This window comes from Thermobia domestica, chromosome 2, assembly GCF_964235325.1.
Source record: "Thermobia domestica chromosome 2, izTheDome1.hap1.1, whole genome shotgun sequence".
Lineage (NCBI taxonomy): Eukaryota > Metazoa > Arthropoda > Insecta > Zygentoma > Lepismatidae > Thermobia > Thermobia domestica.
The window spans coordinates 264359063-264382556 of NC_137455.1; the positions used below are offsets into that span (position 1 = coordinate 264359063).

At 37.0% G+C, this 23494-nt stretch overlaps 1 protein-coding gene across 1 annotated transcript; it reads left to right on the forward strand.

Moving 5' to 3' along the window:
- Nucleotides 1-13654: 13654 nt before the first annotated feature.
- On the forward strand, nucleotides 13655-22002 carry LOC145679407 (uncharacterized). The gene is made up of 4 exons (XM_081749989.1): nucleotides 13655-13828; nucleotides 16131-16215; nucleotides 17074-17207; nucleotides 21776-22002. Exons 1-4 carry the CDS (start codon nucleotides 13655-13657, stop codon nucleotides 21965-21967), a joined length of 585 nt encoding a protein of 194 aa, XP_081606115.1. The 3' UTR covers nucleotides 21968-22002.
- The last annotated feature ends 1492 nt before the right edge of the window (nucleotides 22003-23494 follow it).

Sequence of the window (23494 nt, forward strand, 5' to 3'; positions counted from 1 at the left end):
ATATGCGATATGAATATGAAATTATATATGAAGCATCAAACAGGTTCGCTATATTACATAAACAAAACAGTACACTAATGGTCAATAAAACAAAAATGATTCGTGGGCCCATTTCAGTAAAAAATGTGTACTATTAGGGGCCCAGGAAATAATATTTATTGGTATGGCTTTGAGATTTCTCAATATTGTTCACTTAATTAATTTTCCATGTATGGAACGGGCTCAGGGGCATGCTGGAGGGCCCACAGGCTCCGGCGAGCCCACAAAGAGTAAGAGAAAGATGGAAAGAAAGGACTTATTTTCGAATTTTGCGGGAGGGCCCTAAACAACTTTTTCTAGGGAGCCCAAATATTAATGTTTGCCCTCAAAGAAAATAAAATCTAAGTTATGACGCTGGTTGACCGGGATATGATTGATGTAACATGAAAATTTGATCTTATATTTCATCTGTACTGTTTCTCTTGTAAAAACAATCTTTCTATTCTGAAAATATAGTCTGTGATGCTATTTTTTTACAATTACTTATCCTTTCTTTCAGGTGCAGAATAATATCCGTTCAATACTACATAGCTTTGTATGAGAACCAGAGGAACGTAACTACATTTTCGGACGCGGTGGCTCAGTGGTAGAGAGTTCACCTCCGGTGTTTGGGGGTCCCTGGTTCGATCGCAGCTCGCGGGTTTTGTGGCATGAAACAAGTTGAAGAAGGGAGAACCTTATCTTCTTCCATTATCTTACTATGAACGAATCGGTGACTCATACAGCAGTTAACAGATCGAATCGGTCGCTCATAGGACAGTTAACAGTTCGTGTCGCTAATAGGACTGTCGCAAGTGGGAAGACACCCCTTAAATCTCCCGAAATTGGAACTACACCCTGTTTTTCTGCAGCGGTAAACTCCGTGTGCTACAAATGTGGACAAAAACTTTCATTGGCAAACCATTTGCCAAATCTTACAAAATGCAATTTGTTTCTTTGGAGACTTGTTCGAGACAGTGTTTACACACAACATTTTCCACGTCAATTTAGAAATTTTGTAATTTAACAGCGCAGACACTCCAGATAATTACAGTGAATGTGCTATACGAAATATTCAATGAGTTAATTCCTGTGTTGATGTATATAAGTTGGAGAATTGTAATTAGCGTAAAATAAAAACATGTACATTTGCAGACACTTAAGAATTGTGTTATGCACATGTACTCGTACGATATGAATTATATATATTAACTTTGAAACAGCACCATCTTTTGTGTATAAGCTGTACTCAGATAATAATACGGAAATTCACTACTTAAAGTTACTCCAGATGTATTTCCCTGTTTTCTATTAAAATCACGTTAAACATGAAAAATTGTTTATACATTATCAAGTTTCTCTTTGATTTATGTAAAATATAAAGTTGCGAAGTGGTTTCCCAAATCACCAGAGAACGCTAATCAAATGTGCAATATTGCATTCACTCGATTAATTTATAATTGTAGTTAAATCTCACGTTAGCACCGAAGCTACTGCTTAACTTTATAATTCAAAACAACATCCTCACACAAAGATCAAACCCACAATCACACGCACAGATACCACACGTTAGTCACTGGCGTGGGAGGCCCCGATTCGATTCCCGGCGGGAGCTCATGTGGTTCGAATTCCACGTTAATCAGTAGGTCCACGCCTCATATAGCCTCGCTGCTGAACGGGACGTTAAACTCAAAGTCAAGTCAAGTCAAGCGTTAGTCACTGTGCCTTAAAGGGTCACAAGATAGTATGCACTTCCTGACCGAAGGCTTTGGACAATTAATCATTATTACACAAAATATCTTTGCAATGAATTTTCTTGGCCATAATTGCGGAGGTGAGTGAAGAGATGAGTTAAGTCAACATGATTATTTACGTGAGTAATTTAGTTCTTGTTTTGGTTTAAATATAGACAAGTTATAGTTGAAAGGAAACTTTTTGAAATCATTTCAAAAATTAAAATTGGAAATTTACAATTTGAGAGTAAAAGTAATGCAAAACTTATTGTAAGATGAAGTTTTTAGGGTGTGGGATGAATTAAATTAGAAACTTTCAATTGGTAACTATGACATATATACGAGGGGGTATCGTAAAGTTTCAATTATCATAGTAAAAATATCAGGATACAGGGTTTGTTGTGATTTGTAGTTGTTAACCCCTCTCTATGTAGTCACCACCCAGAATTTACACATTTTTCCCAGCGTTTCTTCACTATACGAAAACCGTCAATGCAGAAGTCTGCACATTGTGCTTTAAACCACTCTTCCACCTCATGAATGATGTCATCTGTGTTGTCAAAATGGCGACCACACAGCAGATTCTACATTTGGGGAAACAATAAAAAGTCACTGGATGCGAGGTCGGAAGGATAAGGCGGATGCTTCAATCCCTGTAAGATACACACTCTTACTTTGTCAACAGCAACTTGAAATGAATGGTCTGGTACATTGTCAACTAGGAGAAGAAACCCTTTCAAGAGCATGCCGCGGCGTTTCATTTTTATAGCATCGCGCAATTTGTCCAGAATATTGCTTTAGTACTCTCAGTGACGGTTTCTCCTTTTGCGAGGTAATCTGTGAGGCTTACCACACGAGAATCTAAAAAGACGGACAACATGACCTTCCCCTGAATTTTGTATCTATGCCTTATTGGGAGTGAGGAATGGGCATGGTTCCACTGCATGCTCATGACTTTGGTTTTCGGATCATACTGGTATATCCACGTTTCATCCATGGTTAACAGACGCCCGAAAAAATCCTCTTCATCCTCTTCTAACAGCGACAACATCTGTGACTTTAGTTTTCGTATCATACTGGAATATCCACGTTTCATCCATGGTTAACAGACGCCCGAAAAAAATCCTCTTCTAACAGAGCCAACATCTGTGACTTTGGTTTTCGGATCATACTGTATATCCACGTTTCATTCATGGTTAACAGACGCCCGAAAAATATCCTCTTTATCCTCTTCTAACAGCGCCAACATCTGTGACTTTGGTTTTCGGATCATACTGGTATATCCACGTTTCATCCATAGTTAACAGACGTCCGAAAAAATCCTCTTCATCCTATTCTAACACCGCCAACATCTGTTAGAAAAAGTTACGCCGTTCTTGTTTCTGAAAAGGTATCAGCAAACGATTAACAGACTGCGCAAATATCTTAGACATGTGAGGTTCGTGATGGATAATTTTCCGCACATTACCATAACTTAGACCAGTCACATTCATAATTGTTTGGATGGTTACACGTCTGTCTTCGAGAATTAAGCACTCCCCTTGACAATGGCTGTATTTTCCGTCAGGGATGGCCTTCCAGGTCTTGAGTAATCTCTGAGGGACATATAACCAGTTTGCAATTTCCTTTTCCATTTTACATTGATGTCATAAGATGGACAATCATCGCGATACACAGCCGTCGTCTCACATGGGTTTGACTGAGGATGGAACTAAGGACCCTTCCACTTTGCCAATGACAAGAAGACTTACAGAAATGTAACTCACCGATTTAAATGAAACTTTGCATACTTGAGAACACCGAAAATTAATCGACAAATACTTTTTTCACTTTGCCAATGGTGTGTGTTAAAGGTTAGAAAACAAACTTTGATCGTTAGTGGTGGTCTGCAAGCATAGACAGAAAACAATCATTTAATGTAGAGTAAAACATACTGATGTTGGGTTTTAGGACAGCTGATTCAGAATCTGAGGTCAAAATTACAAAATTCAAAATGACGGATCCAATATGGTTATTATAATTGCAAAAGGTCTTCTGGTTTGAAATGCTCTGCAGTTAGCCAAGAACAATCATAGTTGGTAGGAGTTAATGCGAGACGGTTGCAGACCGATATGTAACGCCCTTCCCTGTTTATTTTAACGTGATCCTTGATTAAAGTGATTCCCCTCGCCTCTCACTAGTTGGGGTGCTTATTTAAAGTGAGTCCTTCGGTTGTCACTATTCGTGGTGCTTCCTGAACATGAAAATGAAATGAAATGAAATTATGAGTTTTACGTCCCACGGTTATGCCGGTTAGGCTAAAGGAGACGGTGATGATGAGTAATGAATGAAATGGTGGAATGAAGAAAGTGGGAGGAAACGGGAGAACCCCGAAAACCCACGCACACGGTGTTTGTCCACCACAAAGTTCACTTGGCGGGAGCAGGGTTTGAACCCGAGACCCCTAGCACCAGAGGTGAACGCTCTACCACTGAGCCACCGCGGCCCCCTTCCTGAACATGAGTCCCCTCGCCTTTATCATTACTGTAAAATGTTTTCTAAGTAAATTCATAATTGTGGCAGTTGAAGATATATGAAGTTCTGATATAGTAAGAGGAGAGAACACTCACTATAAATAAGCATCCTGAATAGTGAGAGATGCAGAGACTCACTTTAATCAAGCATCCAGTTAAAATAAGTACAGACGGGGATTTTAAATCGGTCTGCAACCTTCTTGCAGTAACCCCTGCCAACTATGATTGTTCTTGACTAAGCAAAGCATTTCAAACCAGAAGACTTTTTTGTAATTGTCATCACCATATTGGATTCGGCATTATGAATTTCGTAATTTTGACGTTGAATTCCAAATCAGCTGTCTTAACCCCCCACACACCTTCTCAGTGTGTTTTCTTCTGCAATAAACAATTGTTTTCTATCTATGCTTGGAGACCATGCGTAAGAGGTTCAAAGGGTGGTTTCTACCCTGAAACTCGCACCATTGCCGAAATAAAAAATACATGTCAATTATTTTTCGACGTTCTACAAGTATACAAGTTGCATTCAAATCGGTAAGTTACACTTCCGTAAGTCTTCTTGCAAGTCACAGTAACTTCATACTTATTACTTGCAGCCTCTCTTTATTCTTCTCAGTTCTTTATAAATTTGGTCGAATAATACATAGTCAAAACGCTACTGTATGCCTCGGAAACTTCTTGTTAGTGGTGGCAGTTCAGTATTTTTTTTCTCTGCTACACTCTTTCTAATATAACCACAAATTGCAAACTGCTGTACTTCAATGAAACTCCCTAGTAAACCATGCATTGAGCGAGCTACATAACATACTAGCGAGCACTGTGTTGTTTGTGAGGGAAGAAAAGAAAAGCTAGAGCAGAGACTAATTGGTAGCACTTTCTAAATTTCACTGCGTGTTCACTTTACTAGTTAGCTACATGTACTAGTAGTATAAACAGTGCTCTAAGTGGAATGTGCTCAGAGGAATGACGATTTTAAAATGTGAATTACTGAATTCCTACCTCTCTAATGTTATAATATAGTAACTAGAATTTATCAAAATGCAGCAGTTTTCATTAACAATAAAAACCAAGAAGGTAGAGGATAGTAATTACGCTCTTGCTTTCCAATAACTATTTTCCATGTTGTAATATGCTTGGCAGCTACACTTGCTGTCTTTTATTTTATTTTTATCTAGCTTTAAATGTTCGCCTACTTCTTTCCACTTTGTTGTAGCTCAAGTGGTAGAGCTTTGGCTTTGCACTCGCGGGTTCAATTCCCGCTGCCAACCATCCTGACTGAGGTTTTCCAGGGTTTCCCTCAATCCTACCAAGCAAATGCCGGAATAGTACGTACTAAGCAGGCCCTGGCAAGATACCTTCCCAAATCCTTTCCATTGTTATTTTTGTTAGATATTCACTATAAAAAATGGTCTCTGAGCTGTATCTGGTGATTGTTAAATAAATATAAAAAACATTGCTATTGCTCTTCTTGATTGCTGAAGTTCCAGTGAAAATTAGGCGTGTTGGCTGAATGTAACAATTCGTTAAATAAAAGCTAATAACAAACACACTATAATTATATAAAACAATATAATTTCTTATATTTATCATCTGTCATTTATGGTGTGTACTGTATACTGTGATAAATAGCACTTCTTTATCCAATAAACTTGAATCTTCTAATGTAATGGGGTAAAATACATTTTAGTATAACAAATTTAGAGTTCATTATTATTTGATGACAGCAAATACCAAAGCGATATGAAAACTTAAACGTTATTTTTAATATTTTCGTATTACAAATGCGATACCTTCCTCATGCTTCGACCAATCCTTATATTTCAACATTATTGAACACGTGCGTTATATAATATTAAATATATTGCTATACTTCATTGTGTAAAATTCCTTATCGGACAAAACTTTCTTCTACGGGACTACAGGTAATCTCTTCAATATGTTACTTTAAGCTAGCGACGCGACTCCAATGTTGGTAATTTCTTAGCCTTACTGAAATTGTTCTGATCAATTTTTAAATAAAATACTAGTTGCAAGTACAAAAAACATTCTTATCGTTTGCACAGTATTAAAAACAAATTCATGCAACTAATTGCATCCACTACGTTTATTGGACAAGTTATTGGAAAGTATTCTTAAAACTAAATCCCTAGATTCTTTGGTTTGACATTTGATCTCACTCCTGATAAGGTACGTAGGTACACCGAGAAGAAAATGTCAGAAGTGGAAGTTGATTCGTTAGAAAGAAGGAACAGTACGCAAGCATTTCTTGGATTTATAGAAATGAAGCAACAGATGTGGAAATTTTGGTAGTCATCCTACAGAAACTAGAATTCTATAAAACTGACATAAGAGATTGTTTGCTTAATGTTATAGTTTATGACAACGATGGAAGAATATTGTAAAATTCTCTCTATTTATGTAGGGTAGAGGAATTATCGTACACGGGAGACTGGACTTTCCTATCACCTTTTATTATAAAAGATCCTCATGAATACAAAAATATACAGGAAGTAGTTTCCTCTAATATTTTTAGGTAAGATAGAGGATGGAACCCAATGACCAAGCGTCGTACGGCTTTTGTAGGTGAGGTTACTCTCTTTGACCAGTAGTCATGAGAGCGAATGAGAGTTATGTGATAAGGTGTCTCTCGGTGACCGGGCGTCGTGAGAGAGAATGGAAACCCAATGACCAAGCGTCGTAGGGCTTTAAGGAAATATATCTCTCAATTGACCAAGCGTCGTGAGAGGGTAAGGTATTCACAATGGCCAGGTGCCTTAGTGCTTTTGGTGGTTTGATCAACCTGTAGAGATTAATGATTCTTGCGGTGTGCTGCTTTCTTTTATCCTCAAATGTCGGCTACATTCGTTGATCTCTTTCTTGCCGACTGTTGGCAACGGTAGGCGACTCCTCTTCGGTACTGTCGTCTGTGCTGTATTTGTTTACTGCCAACACGTGTAGTAATACATGGCTACAGCCTGGTGTGAAGACATACGGAACCTTACAATATAGAAGTGGCGCTAATCAAAGAAATAATGAGAATAAATAATCTGTCAACGTTAGTAAATTGTGACAATTATTTAATCAACTTGATGGGTATACATGCCGTAAAATACGTTCCATTGGTGTTGATGCTTCTTGAAAATCACTGCTCTTAATAACTTGGCCCGTTTAACAAAGTGTTGGCAAAAGTAATAAAACTTGCCGTTTATATTGTGGCTTTAGTCTGAGTTGAAAACTACATATGTAGAGTGCAGGGTTAGAAAGTGTGAAACCCAAGACCGGATTAATCCATCTAGAGGCCCGGGGCTAGAAAAAAATATGTGGCCCCTGCTGACTTCACTTAATACATTTCTGTGAAAGTACAGCATGAAAGTGAAGTTCAGCAAATACACATAGTTCTACGATATCAACCATGCTATGGACTACCGGATTAGGACTGGACATTCTATAATTACATGAAACTGCATGTTCTATAATTATATGGCACTGCAGAACACTTGAACCGCTGATTTGAGAAACGGTCGTAAGTCATGAAAACTATATTTTGCAAGAGAGGTGAAAACCGTTATATTTATTTATATTTATTTAAATAGAGTTGTATTTATTTAAAGTGACTGCTCTCACGTCCGCACATAACGGCCATTTAGACCACTATCACTGCTGTTGAAACAACTGTTACATCGAGAAATAAATGTACAAAAATATTCAATATATTTGACTTACGACATTTCTCAACCCAACACGAGAATCAGGAAGATATTACCATAGGTTAGTTTATTTTAGTGTAGAATAGGTTAAGTCAGTTTCAAATTTTTGACACTTTATTGCTATGAAAGAGAAAGCTATAGTATATTTCATGAGTATTGTACCAAAGACCACAAGCACATGTACAAAATATTATATTAAAGCATTGCTATGGTGTGCATGCAATGTTGTAGATTTGTTATTATCTCGAAAACATACGCGTTCAGCAGTCTTCAACAAGAACAAGAAGATCAATGAGACATGATCGCTTATAGTAAGGTAGCCACCATGCCTTGAAATTGAGAATACTGGCCGTTTCAAGCATCTGCACATTAAATTTCTTTCCTAGCTCGCAGATCAATTCGAACAATCTCTAGTGGTACGTAAAACCGATCGTGAAGTTGTAGGGTCTGTTTAATTATACCGAAATCCATATCGCTAGACACAAAGAAATTGCCTCGAATGGGAAAATAATGATGAATTTCGTGAAAAAGTTTATTCGAAACTAGAGATAAATACATTCTAATGAGAGTATGGTTGCAGTTTTGTCCACCATATGCATCACTAAACAAGTAAAGCTCTGTGACTGTGGTGGTATCTCATTCTGAATGTACTCGGTGAGGAAACTGCATACTTCGTATGGCGATTTCTTGCCTATGCCTTCGTGATAGAGATACATTTTGGAGGAATTATAACGTGAATTATGAATACAGAAAATACTCACCTCTAATTGCCGCCAATAAAACATGTGTTATACAGGAATTTTTGGTAGGTTGATCACCTGCATAAAGTCAAACGCTATGCCCAGTACGTTCTCATGATTCCGACGTCTGTCATTGACTTCAGCCTTATTAATTTTGTTCCTAATGGATTGATCTGGGTCATCCGTTGAGTTGAGAAATGTCATAAATCATTGACTTGTGACGTTTCTCAACTCTCAAACAATTGTTGCAGGTCGATACTGCACGAACTACTAGCGGGACTTCTGTCACTTCGCAATCCTCGGTCAATGGGTGACTTATGGCGTTTCTCAAATCAACGATTCACTTCTATTCAATCACAATTCTCATGCACTATATTCGATCTCCTTTTTCAGAACTGATTTATCCTAACTTATTAAGACGGTGTTGTAACAAAGAAAGAAATTTCTTTCCTATTTTCGGATATATTATCTTATGATGATGATTGTATCTTGCATGATTCTTTTTATACAGCCAGTTGAGATTTTGATCAGAGTGGAGGCCCCCGTAAACCTGGAGGCTCGGATATACAGCCCCCAATCCCCCCTTAATCCTTCTCTAGTGAAGCCTATCATCAAAGACATTGTAAAGGTAATTTCAATCATTCAGGTCATGATACATAACGAAAACAAAGCAAAGAAACAAGAAGTAGCTCCGAAGGATTATGCAAAGGCTTGTTGAATTAGATACTTCAAATTTCATTCGAATTTCGAAGGCTTCAATCAATTAAATTCAAAAGCAGATGGGAGGTCCTAAGATGAACGTCATAAAGCCTCCATGGATTTAAAAGGTCTAAACAATTATTTTTACGTCGGAAGATAAACTTTAATCCTCCTAATGAAAGATTGTCAAAAATGCGATCTTGAAGTTGAGACATGTGAAAGAAGTAAGAAAATCATGGCCGCTGAGATTTGAATTGTTGAAGGTTTAATTACTAAACAAGAAATGTAGAAATTAATGAAGTGATCATCAGTGTGCCTTATTCTCATAAAAATGGATGAAACGTTCACTTTGTTTCATAATACTGATTCAAAGTTCTGGTTTCTTTCGGGCGTTAACACATTGTTATGGTGCTGAATGATTTAGGGAACACCTGTAGAAGTATGGGCAAAACCTATGGCAGTAATATAAATGCACAGAAATTTTGGAGTGAAGAACACCCTTCAATTCGAAAAGTTTCGACAATTTTAAAGCCTGAATAGCTTTTCGAATTTATTATGCACTATAAAGATGAAAATGTGCCCCGCAATCTGTGGAATGCCACTCAAATAATGCTGACCATTGCTATTTTCATTGCCAATTGTGCAACACAATTCAGCAAATTTAAACAAATTCTTTCGTCCTTAAGTGCCTCGATGAGTCAAAACCGTTTGTATAGGTTTATGCACGAAAAGCGGCGAGACAGAATTCTTCCAATAGAACATCTACACTTTTCTAGACGAAACATCAGTTGCACAACAGATTTTCAAAACAAGATAGCGTCAATATTGTCTCATGTGTATTTCTAAATCTGCTCTAATAAGTATTGAAAAGGAAGTTGAAAACACCAACTTTCGAGGATATTAAAGACGAATTTGCAGTAATTAATGAAACAAAATGTAATTATAATTTGTCCGTGGTAAAACTATGATAAACCAATTAAAAATGAGATGATGATAAGGTTTCTTCAAACATTTAACACTTTTATATCTTGTAAAATGATTGCTGTAAAATAAATAAATTATTACTTTGAATAAAGAACATTTTTCTCCACTATGAGGTCACGGTCACGCTTAAAATTGAAAATGAACTAAACCATTTCAACTTAACGCTCCACGATTATGTCATTGAGGCTAACAAGCAACGTATAGAACAAGGCAGGATCAGATCCGACTCAAACTTCGCCCAAATGACGCATAATAGGAAAGAAGAAAAATGCCAAATTGGAGCTGCCCCCATCCAGAAACACCAGAGATATGCTCCTCAACATAACGCACCACGGGACAATATGATATAAGGTAAACGTCGCAAGATACCCATTTATGTCGAAAACGGAAAGGATGGGCAGCACCAGGATGATATCAAGATATTTGATATTCTATAACACTGACTTGGAGGCAATCTTGGAAGCCGCGATCTTGGATATAACATAAGATATTGAAATGAGAAGCGGGGTGTGTGATATATCAATGTAAGGTAAAACGCAAAAGGAAACCCAATAATGTAACGCGAAAAACATATGTCTAATGGTGTGGACGGGACGAAGTGTGGAAGACTCGAGCAAAACAAACGTGTATTCGAAGGACAGAATAATAGGGTAAGACCTATCATCTTGGATTGGTGATCAAAAACACGACCTACCTGGGATTGAAGCCCACTCCTGAACAACGTTTTGTACGATTCTTGTTCAATTTTCTTGCTGATTCGTGTAAAGAAAGCACATTTCGGCCCGCGTTTGTTTAAACAACACTATCTGAAACAAAGTGTGTTCGAATGAGAAAGCCGAGCCATGTTCTAGCTTACATTTCTTTACGAATGTTTCTTTTCCTTTGCTCGGTTTGCTACACTGTTTCGCGACGGTCCCAAACAGTCACAATATCAGGGAAAGGCAGCGTTCTGTATGGACTCGATGTGTTCCATGAGTTGTTGCAGTCTCCCACGAGAAGGCTAATTTATCACACAATGTAACGACTCGAATTGATTCTATTGGTTTCGAGAGTCTCATCCACATTCACTTTTGTTACATCGTGGTTGTTAAAGACCTCCAGCATGTGTTCAGTTGCTTGTCGTTCGTCCACTGTCGGTTGTCGATTGGACGTACACTCGTTTTCGAAGTACATTTTGCATCAGTAACAACACATTGAGAGGGTGCGCCATTGCAGCTCTACATTGATGTTTGTAGATGAACGATACTGCGGACTACATTCACTACAAGAATATTTGCGTTTTGGCTTTCACAAACACACTATCACTTCTCACTGGCCGGCCGCTACTGTCACGTTCACTTCGTTCCATATGTGCAAGTGAACCCAGTAGACACAATTTGATATTTTTTCTTCTTTTCTATTATGCGTCATCTGGTCGAAGTTTGAGTCGGATCTGATCCTGCCTTGTTCTGTACGTTGCTTGTAAGGAACATACTTCGGTCATTACAAAACTCATGGCAACTATTTTTTTCTCGAAAATGGTAACGAATAAAAGAATTTTGAAATATGTAAATGGAGGCTAGTTCATATGTAAACATTACATGTAAGGAGGTGGATAATCACACACCACCATAAAGATATAGCACGAGAAAAAAAGACAAAAAATTGTCGTTTCAAACGTGTTTTACTGTCAATTGCAACAGTACACAATAGTACGGGGCAGGAACACGCACCTGAGACATCTTAGACTCGTTCGAAGTAGTCCCCCAAAGAATCCATCACACACTGCCAACGCTCATGGCCTTACCATTAGCGAATCTTCGGATCTCACGCCCTCACTGTCGTGGCAATGTCTTCCCGTGTTTGAAAGCGTGTTTAACGCAATGGCTCTTTCAGTTTTGGTATGAGGTCTATGTTTGAGGTTTTGGTACTTCGAGGGACTCAAAGGTGTCACAGGTACGTGTTCCTGCCCTGTACTGTTGTGTACTCTTGCAATTGATAATAAAACACGTTTGAAACGACAAAAAATTTTTCGTCTTTTTTCTTGTGCTATATCTTTATGGTGGTGTGTATGTTCATCCATCTCCTTCCATGTAATGTTTACATATGAACTAACCTTCCATTTTCATATTTCAGAATTGTTTTATTCGTTACCATTTTCGAAAAAAAAATAGTTGCTATGACTTTTGCAATGACCCTCGTATATGAGAAAGGCAACTGAATGATGATGGAAAAATTGGTGGAATAAAAATGTGAGGAAACTGGAGTACCCTGAAAAAATCCACGGACACGATGTTGTCTATGAGAAACTTACTTGGCCGGGGATCGCACCAGGGGCTGCATGCACCAGAGGTAAGTGCTCTACACTTAAAAAAAAAAAAGAATCGCCTCAACCACGGTATTGTTCGCCATGGGAAACTCACGTATTTTCTACGTAATCCAAACACGACAGGGACACGAACACAGAAATATCGAGGACAGTTAAAATTCCGACCATGCTCTTCAGAGGGATTCTAACTTCCAATGTATATACATAATCGTCAGCCTAACGTCTCGGCCGCTCGACTACATCCACCGGCTATCACTGAGCTACCTTGCCGCTCAATCACGCTTAACAAAGAAGAAGAAGAAGAAGAAGAAGAAAGGAAAATATATAATAGCAATAACATTAATGTAAGGTTGCGCTTAGAGTTGGAAGAAAGGAGCGCTATTTTCCGTACTTGCTCTACGCACAGTTAAAAGCAGACACGCCATTGGCTGGAGTGAAACTACAAAGCTCCCATACACTTACATCGGGAGAGAACTGTAAGAGGTAGCAAGAATCTGTTTCTAATTTCAATTATTTAGCATCCAAGAAATTCGCTCCATTTCTCATCTTATCTTGTATTGTAGTCGGAAGTTTTAGATCTGTTGCTTCCGGTTTGAATATAAAAATTCAAATAGTTTGGAACTTGCCACAGTTTCACAAAGAGAAACCAAGCTCACGTATTTGTATGAAGCACCTCTTCCCCTCTTGGCGATGAATATACCTACACTGTTAAAAATGATTTATTCAAAAATGAATACATTTTACTACTCAAAAAAAAATTGAGTAAATTTGTCTCAATTTTGAGGAGAAAATAACTCAAAAAAATGAGAATGAGGAAATTTAGTTGCATATTTGAGTCAGAGACTGGTTCTCAAAAACGAGTAATAATGTAGTCTTAAAAAATATTGTTTTATGACATAGATATATAATTGAATATCGTGAGATATAAAAGACAGTTTGCAAATGCAAGACTATGGAAAACAAGAACGAACAAGCTAACATAAGAGCACAAAAGTCCTTTATAATCCTGAACTATATGTTCTCATTCTGGCTGATGGAGGAACTACTTAGCGGATGGATAAAGAGAAAGTTAAAAGGAAATATGGACGAAAAGTGTTGTTTACTAACACCATATAGGATTTCGCAGGTAAGTACTGCTAGCAACATGAATTTAGTTTTAAGTGTGAATGCAACATTGCTTGTGTGCGATCATTGTAATCGATTGACGGTTAATCACGACAATCCATTATTTTCCTTCGAAAATCATGAGTAATGCTTCTAAGTACTGGTTCCCAGATAGAATGCCCGGAAGCCTCACTCTATGCTTCTGGGCATTCTATATCTTAGACAAAGTTGTTGTGTTAATGATATGCGACTTTCCAATATATTCAGTAAATGGTTTACCTTTTTTTTTTTTTTTTGGTGAATTGTTGCGTGCAGGTTTACTTTTGGCGCTGCACTCTAAATAACTGTTGGGGGGCGCGGTGGCTCAGTGGTAGAGCGTTCACCTCTGGTGCTTGGGGTCCCGGGTTCGATCCCAGCCCCCGCCAAGTGAACTTTGTGGTGGACAAACACCGTGCTCGTGGGTTTTCTTGGGGTTCTCCCGTTTCCTCCCACTTTCTTCATTTCATACATCTCTCATAATCACCGTCTCCTTTAGCCTAACCGGCATAACCGTGGGACGTAAAACTCAAAGATTTCATTTCATTTTCTAAATAACTGTTGTTAAAATACAATTCTTTTAATACCTAATTTCCTTCTTAGTGTCCCCTAAAAGATTTGTGGCGGGTGACATGAAAAAACTCCCTTGCGGGAAGGTTCTAGAGTACTGGTCACCCATGTAGGTTAGTAGCTGGGTTGGTTTCTTTCTCTACTAAAGTTTATACATTTAATCTACACAGTATTGCCGAGCGAGCGTTAGCGAGTGAAGGCGGTTTAGAGCCCCGCAGGGCACGTTGTTTTCTGTCTTTATTATTGCTCAATGGGAAGGGGGACCAGTAATCTAGAACCTTGCCCTCACTTGCAAGCCCGTATCCACTGCCTGCCTAAAATGTTCACGGTAGGCTTGCAAATGAACTATAATATGGTTGGATTCTCCCCCCCCCCCTACATTTTTGGGCTGGCTACCGGCCTGCTCACTTGCACAGATAAAATTTCAAGGGACCACCAGAAGTATTAGTTGAAAAATTGCAATTCCTTTACGATTGCCATATAAATACGGATTCCGTATCTGTTGCATAAAAGCTACAATGTAAAAAAAACACAGGCATTACTCGAGCAGACTGTTCTATCAAGTTTTGACACATTTCTTACATTCTCAGGTTGGGTTAAAGTTTTTTTTTTTTTTTAGCAGCACTAAATAACAAGCTCCAGTACTACATACAGATTAACTTCAGAAGGGCTCGATGTAAATACAGTGTGGACGTATGGCATAAACACGAACAAACTTGTGCTAGGTGGCAATAAAAGCATGAATGCTATCTAACCGAGTCAGTGCAGGACGAACCTGGTGGCACTGTTCGTAGGCTTCTTTAAGAAAATTTCCCTCGACTGACACAAACTTTTCACTTTATCAAATTTTCCGTTGTTTGTTGAGTGTCCAATACTTATGACAGAAGTTATGTAATAATTTTAATTTAGCTATATTAAGGGAACTACCACCAGTGGCGTCATTTAGGGGGCAGGGAGGGGTAATTGCACCCCCTGAGATTGAGATTTATATAGATTTTTTGAGTAGAATAATAGTCAGTGAAAAACGCAAAATTTTCTTATATCAAGGGGTCTTGCCCTCCCACAAGCAAAATCTGAAATGACGCTTCTGCTACCAACCACATTTGTTTTATTCATTTACTTTTTCCTTCTATTTTTACGTTTACGTTTTTGTTTTTTTGCAAAAGTATACACACAGCCAACAAAATGAAATATAGTGAAATCTTTCAGTTTAACATCCCATGATTATGCCTTTAGGTTAAGGGAGACGATGATTAAAGCAAGTGAATGATGATGGAAGAATGAGAAAGTGGGAGGAAACGGGAGTACCTCGACAAAATCCACGAACACAATGTTGTTTATCACAAGCTTGCTTGGGTGAAAATCGTACCAAGGAAACCATGCACCTGAGGTAAGCGCTCCCCACTGGGCCACCGTGCACCCCAATAGCTAACAATGGGTGCAAATTATGCTACTTGCAGCACACACAAACTATTGCAATTGTATTGGTTTATTTCTGAATAATAAAGAACAATTTAAGTAGTGATGTTCGTTAACAAGGGTCTAATTGCTGCTTCACATTATTCATGTATGCGCATTTCTAACATTGCAGTAAAACATTATGACAATGAACTACTTTGGAACTTCATGACTAGAAAAAGTTAAAATATATTATTTAATAGAATATATTTGTATAACAATTAAATCTTTATATTTCAGATGGATGCTGAATTTAAAAGTTTGTTGGCGCGACAGAGTCTGTTTTCAATGTCATCTGTTTGGCAGTGATAATTTTCTTTAAGGTTTCGCTAGAGAAAGTTCTTGGTGAGTAAGATCAAGTTTTCGTGTATATTTATCATATTTCAGGTTGCATGTATAAATATGTACACAAGAGTCTATTTGTCATCAACACAACCCTACTTCTGGCAAAGCACCCATTTGTTTTTTTTTTTTCTTTCTTTACATTATCTTTTTATAGTGTCTATTCACAAACATTGTTTTATTGTTATAATTCAATCGCAGCAAATAGTAGCTTTTATATGCTTTACTTTGAAAAGTAAAAATAAGTCAGTATTTTGAAACACGTAATACCTTTTAAATAAACGTACATGAACTCAAAATTGCACATCTTTGGCTTATTATCTTCACGTCTTAAGACAGTGATGGGCAAAGCATGGCCCGCGGATTAGATGTAGCTCCTTAAACGTTTCCACCCAGCCCACGACGTGATTCATTACCTGACGAATATAACTTCACTTCTGAGAATCAGTGGATTATACTTCCAGCCAAATTATGAGAAATACTTAAAAATGCATTCACAATACCATTTATCACATTCCCCTTCATGATCTTTCGAGTATTAATAGAGCTTGGTTTTACAAGTGATACAATCACTGTTGTTTTTTTTTTAATTATATTGGCCCACCTATATTTTTTTCCGTTTTTCTTTAGCCTGCGCCCCAAAATGTTTCCCCATCATTGTGCTAAGGAATATAACAATTGTCTAGGGCTTTAGAAAGCAGTACACTTTAAGTAAAACCTTATTTCAACTCATGGAAGTAGTTTTTGAATAATTTAGTGTGATTTACATTGTACTTCAAAAAATATTTTGGCAGACAATAGCAATATCTACTAATTCCAAACATTATTATATACTGACTTAGTCATATTTTCTCTCTATAGCAATCAATTGCGCACTACATTTGCTTCCATTTCTACTACCACAAGGTGTAATCATACGTAAGAAAGGAGCTAAAATAGTAAGGAGAAGGCCGGCACCTTACAGGAGCCACGAATATGTCATTGCAGAGCTACAGGTAAGTCGTGTCAGGCTTTTCATTGGACACATAATTTTTGTATACCTTCCTGATTAGGAATATGTCCATTATCGTTCAATTGTAGTCATAGTTTCATAATTACAGAGTTAATACATTTACTTTCCAGGTTATACGTTTTGGAAATATCTTAATAGAAGGATGGTTTTATAAATAATTTGATTTGCATACTAATGGATGGTTCTAACGTCATCTGTATATATAGCAGGGTTGGCAAAAACCATGGCTTTTATTGAAAAAACAAAAAAAGCGGGTTTTTTGATTTAAACCAGGTTTTTTTTTTTTGGTTTAAACCAGGTTTATTTGGTTTAAATAATTTGCTCTATATATTCATATCATATATGGACAGAAATAAGTTTGTTTCGCCTTGATGTTATTATGCAACAGCCGGGTTATGCTGGAAGGGGTCACATAAGCTTAAAGCGGAATAAAAACTGCTTCTCGAGTTACATCCGAGAAAAATTGTCATCCATTTGAACTCGGAACCAGGACTAATTGGCCACAAATGCGATACGTCTGCCAACTCACTCACGAAGGAATCCTGATAAAAATACGTTGTACTGATCTTTACATGCTTCTTAATATAGCTCTCAAGAGTCATTTCAGAAGGACAAAAAGATAAACAGTGCACAAGTGAAACCATTATACTGAATTACATATGGACAATTTCAAAGTACTACGGAGTACAGACGAACTAATTTAATTCAAGTTAGTTAACAACGACTTTTATTGGTCCAAACTAAAGAAATACAACGACTTAATTTGCATATCACAAAGATACGAATTATTTGAGTCCACTTTGGCTCAGACTCATTTATACATAAATAGATATCGAAGATACTTCTCATTTCACTAAATGCCTCTCGTGGGGTCTGTATGACCCTCCTCCCCCCCCCACACACACACACAAAGTACGGTATTTCGATGTATTTTATCAATAGTAAACAAAACAATATTTAGAATGTTTCTTTGATTGCAATTACATAACAATAATAACTACAAAAAAAATCACAAAACAAACATTTATAAACTTACATAAAAAAAGTTGCTTTTGTAGTATAATCTTTTTGAGTAATGAATGGGGAATTTAGGTCTGAATATAATACGAATAATATACGGGAGTGAAACGTGATAACCCACAAATGTGTGTTCATCAAGATTTTACAAACACTTACACTTTTACGAACATTTTCGTTATTTCGTTTAAACCAGTTGTTTTTTTTTTTTTTTTTTTAAACCAGCTGCTTTCAACATTGGTTTAAACCAGCCAACCCTGATATGTAGTCATTAAGTTTCCTTTCTATGAATAAAGAATCTGTATTCTCAAACAGTGGCGTAACTAACAAGCTCCCGGTATTTAAGTTTCGGAGTATAACTTTATAATGTTTGGATGTTAAAAGCACTTTGCAGAGTTCCTCCGTGGCTAAGCGGTCAGCGTACGTGCTCTTGGCGCGGGAGACTCGGGTTCGATTCCCGGCGGGAGCTCATGTGGTTCGGATTCCACGTTAATCAGTAGGTCCACGTCTCACATAGCCTCGCTGCTGAAAGGGACGCTAAACTGAAATTCAACTCCATTCAAAAGCACTTTGCAGGTTTCATATTACTGCAAGAGTACTCTACTTAGAGGAAAAAGAAATCACGGAACCAGCTATAATAGATTTAGTGAATTCTACTCGGAAAATGTATCGCCTTTTGTTGCAACAACTAACAAGTTTCCGATGAGTAGTGAAGAAACAATTTGGTGAAATTTTAACTTGGAATTAATTAGCCAATTATTTAGTCGTAGATAACTTCCTATGTTAGTAGTGTTCTGGATTTGTGTACTTCTTTGCAACTGTATCTCACTGTGCCTCTGACGAAGCCAATCCTGAGCGATCATTCAGTACACTAAAAGCCATCAAACTTTATATTCGTAGAACAAGGTCGAAGATGAAATTGAGCTCAGCCCCGTAACTTGGGCTTTTTCTTGGAAGACCAAACATTAATTAGACCTCCTAAAATATGTCAAGTTGAGGCCCCCTAGAATAATGATGGCATTTGAAGTGAAATCCTTACTAAACGTGTTCGATACTTCTTGGGGCGCCAGTTGATGGTTTACTAAAGTAAGATCCAGATTACATATATGCTACATCTTAAAGGAATGTATTTCGTTCAGATAGTGGGGCAGCAGAAACATCTTAAATTATTTGCAATGCTTTTGAAAATAGTACGGTGCTTCACAAGTTAACTAAATGAGACAATATGTTGAAAGCCTTACTAAATATATATTTTGTCTGGGGCTCTAATAGGACACATTTTATTTTACTGAATGAGGCTCGGAACACATTTTCGTTTCATTTTTTTTTTCTGTTATGTGGTAAACCTATTCCAAGCTTTATTTATAAGTTCCTGTTCATATCACATCATACAAAGCAGCAAAGTTTTAACTCAAATGAATCCTATCAAACAACTGGAAGCTTAATTGGGGGGGGCAGTTTCCCCATTCCCCCGCAAAAGTTACGGCATTGGTTGAGCCCTTTGCCAATCCTGAGCACTGAAAGCGAAGAATGGCACCACGTTGATATTGAGAAAGTAGTCAGCGAATTACTCTCCGAAAAAAAAAAAAAAAACGCCGGTTTAGAAATATGTGAGCAAGTTCCACAAGTTTAGACGAGTTTTCATATGTTAGTTGTAATGTGAACGTTAGGAAGAAATTATTTCTGCTCTTGCCTTTGAGGTGAGCGGTCCCAGGTTCGACTCCTGGTGGGGACACTCGGCCGAAAGAGTGTAACAGCTTTTTCAGACCTGCCATCTTGAGTGAAGTCTTTCTTGGGTTTCGTTCATTCATACCATTCAAATGCCGGGATGGAGGTACCTAATATAATGGTCCCAGGCTGCTTCCTTCCTTTCCCAATCCTTTCTTCCTTCCCTTTCATGATACAGTGGGCTCGCTGAGGGACGTCATCCTTCATACGGGATGGGCTAACGTGGCCTTAGATGCCGACAGCCCAGAAATCTAATTCCTAATTCCTAGAAATTATTTCTTTTAAGAAACTTTTTAGTCCCATGTAATTGCTTAATAATAATAATAATAATAATAATGTGCAATTTTTGTATATTAGCAAGTAGTGTCTGACTAGATGGAAAAATAACTCTACTACTGTATAAATTGTACGTGTGCCATGAACGTAGAAACAGGAAGAGCCCTTTTGACATTTTCGCGGATGGAGGGGGCATGCATTCTTAGTTACGCTACTGTTCTCAAAGCATTCTAGTAATTTGTTTAACAATTGCTAAAAAAGTAGAAATCGAATAACGGTGAAATTTTATATAACTTAGAATTTGTGGTGTGATTCATTGTTTCTTTCTTTCTTTTTTTTCCTGGAAGGGAAACAGTGAAGGAAACTGATCAGAGGATTTTACTTATCTTGGTGACTCATAGCCTTTCTTAAAACTGTTCGACTTTGATTAAATGTATTAAGTGTGGCAGAACAAGCATTGATTCAGGAAGCTCCGCTAAAAGACGCCACTTATGTTTTTTTTTTTTCGTCACACATAAGCAGAAATGACTAATTTTCAGGTTTATTGTTTCCTTGTCTTGCATAGATGAAACAGATCGAAATGTTTTTGGTTACTTTTCAATTTCCTTATTTTTATAATCTTATTTCAATTGATATTAATCCTTCCAGAACGTGACAACCCTACTATTATTATAAAGATCGCCATAGACGAGTAGGTCTTAATTCTTTCATTTGATGTTTATTAGGATCACGCAAGTGGGATATATATAATATTGTAATGTTAGTACCATAGGTGTTCATTTTACTCCGACCTCACTCACCTTCATTCTCACAGTGAATTGGCCCTCGCCCTCACCTTCGAAGAGAGTTGACCATCGCTCTCGCCTTCGTGTTGGGAATTTGTCCTCGCTCTAGCCCTGACAGTGACAGTTGGCCCTCGCCCTCGCTGTCCAAGCTTGTCATCGCCCTCGCGTCATTATGGTTGAGAGAGAATTTGAGGGTGAGGATGCCCTCGAGAGGGCCATCCTCGCAAGGGTAAACACCTCTGGCTTAGTACGTCCGTTACACCGCTCAATAACTCTTCAACAAAAGATAATTTAAAAATTGTTTTCTGCAATCAACAGCTAGATAATTATCTCGGAGGAGTTCGTTAATGGATGTGATCCACCTACTTGTAGTGATAGAAATAAACCATTTCCGGTTAACGTTGATCACTATAGAGCATAGACAGTAATCTCACATTGTATATTTTTTAATCTATTAAGCGTCCCTAGAATATATTCCATTTCCACTCTAATCACTCTGCTAAAACACTAAATGGTAGATCTACTACAACTTCTGGTTTCAATATTAATTGAAGAAATATTGCGTAATTCTCTTTACTGTCTTTACCAGAGTCTATATTATCGTATTTCAATTGATACTAATTCAAATTAGAACGTAGCAACACTAATATTATTCAAGATATCGCCATACACGAATAAGATTTATAAGTATTTCATTTTATTTTTATTTCTATTGTCACTAATTACACAATCTCTTTGTTTCCAGGGATATGAAGGCATAGACACATTTATAGCAAATGAAAAACTTCTGGGAGGATCTCGTGTCCATTGGCAGTCGACACAGACTGTTTTCCAACGAATGCATACATCTGTCATAGTACTTTGTAGGCATATTCAGAGGGTTCATGTATCCTCATTGTCTTGTGTAAGTTGTTATAAAAATTGTGCTCATGTATAGACTTAGTTTATTATTTGACAAATAAAAAATACAATGTACAAACATATTTTCCTTTAATCAAAATGAAACACATATATATACATTTAAGTTTGTTTGTGTGTGTGTGTGTGTGTGTGTGTGTGTGTAACGTCGCATGATTATGTTTCAAGGCTAAAGGAGAAGGCAATGATAATGAAGTGATGCAATGAAGAAAGTAGGAGGAAACGAGAATACATCGAGAAAACCAGTGCACATAAAATTTGTCCACCATATCAGGCTTACTTGTTTAAAACTACGCAAACCAACATAATAAGTTACAAGGAGCTTGTGTGTTGATTAAATTAAAATTCTCATCTATGCTATTTATGGAAACAACAGGTCTCAGCATAAAAATGTAACCTTGCAGATTCAAAATTGAGTAAAAACGTACTTTAACAATTAGATTATATTAGTATTCAAAAATAGGATTGGGAGTATTTATTCTGCTGCCTTGCAGGCACAGGGAAAATTCCCCAAAATTACAAAGGTAGATGAATTTCACACTGCACTAAAAAAATTATAGTAAGTACGCCTTCTACACATTAATATTGATGTTAGACATTTTCATCTTCAAAGCTGGGAAATAGAAGTAATTTTTGAAGTACTCGTATTTTTTCAAAAACTGATTTCTATTTTCCAACTTTTAAGAGGGAAATGTTTTAACTTCAATATTAATGTGTAGAAGGCGTACTTACTATAAATTGTCCAGTGCAGTGTGAGAGTAATCTTCCTTTCTAGTTCCAGGAAACCTTCCCTGTGTCAGCAAGGCAGCAGAATAAGTACTTTTTTCTCATTTTTGAATACTAATAAAATCTCATTTTTGAGTACTTTTTTACTCATTTTTTTAAAAAAACCCTTCTCATTTTTGAGAAGAGTTTTTCTTAAATTTGAGAGGAAATATTCTCAATTTTTGAGAACGTGTGTTTCTCAGTTTTGCGGCTATCTGAGCATTTCGAATACTTTTCAACTCACTTTTGAGTATACATGTTCTTAATTGTGAGGAGAGCATTACTAGTTTTTGAACAAAGAGTTTCTCAATGTTGATTACATTCATCTCATTTTACGGTTAACTTTCTCATTTTTGAGAAAATATGTTCTCGTTATTTTTGAGAAATAGCAGTTTCTCATTTTATTTAAGAATATTTTATCTCGCTTTTAAGAGAATTTTTACTCAAAAGTGAGTAAAATTTACTCAAATTTGAGTACATATTGTTGTTATATTTTGAACACCCACACATTCTCACTTTTGAGAACAATGTATTCGGAGCTATTCTGAGAACACAATGTTCTCAAATTTGAGTCAATTTTACTCATTTTTAAGTAAGTATTTTTAACAGTGTAATTCGCTGGTAATTAACTTACTAAGGTAGTATTTCAAAGAAATGAAATACAGTAATTATCTTCTATACTTCAACATGTACACGAGGTTTCAGAGCTAATATATGCTTATTTTAATAACACTGGTAGTTCGTTTCAGGTAATCAAGATACAGATATTAATGGAATGAAA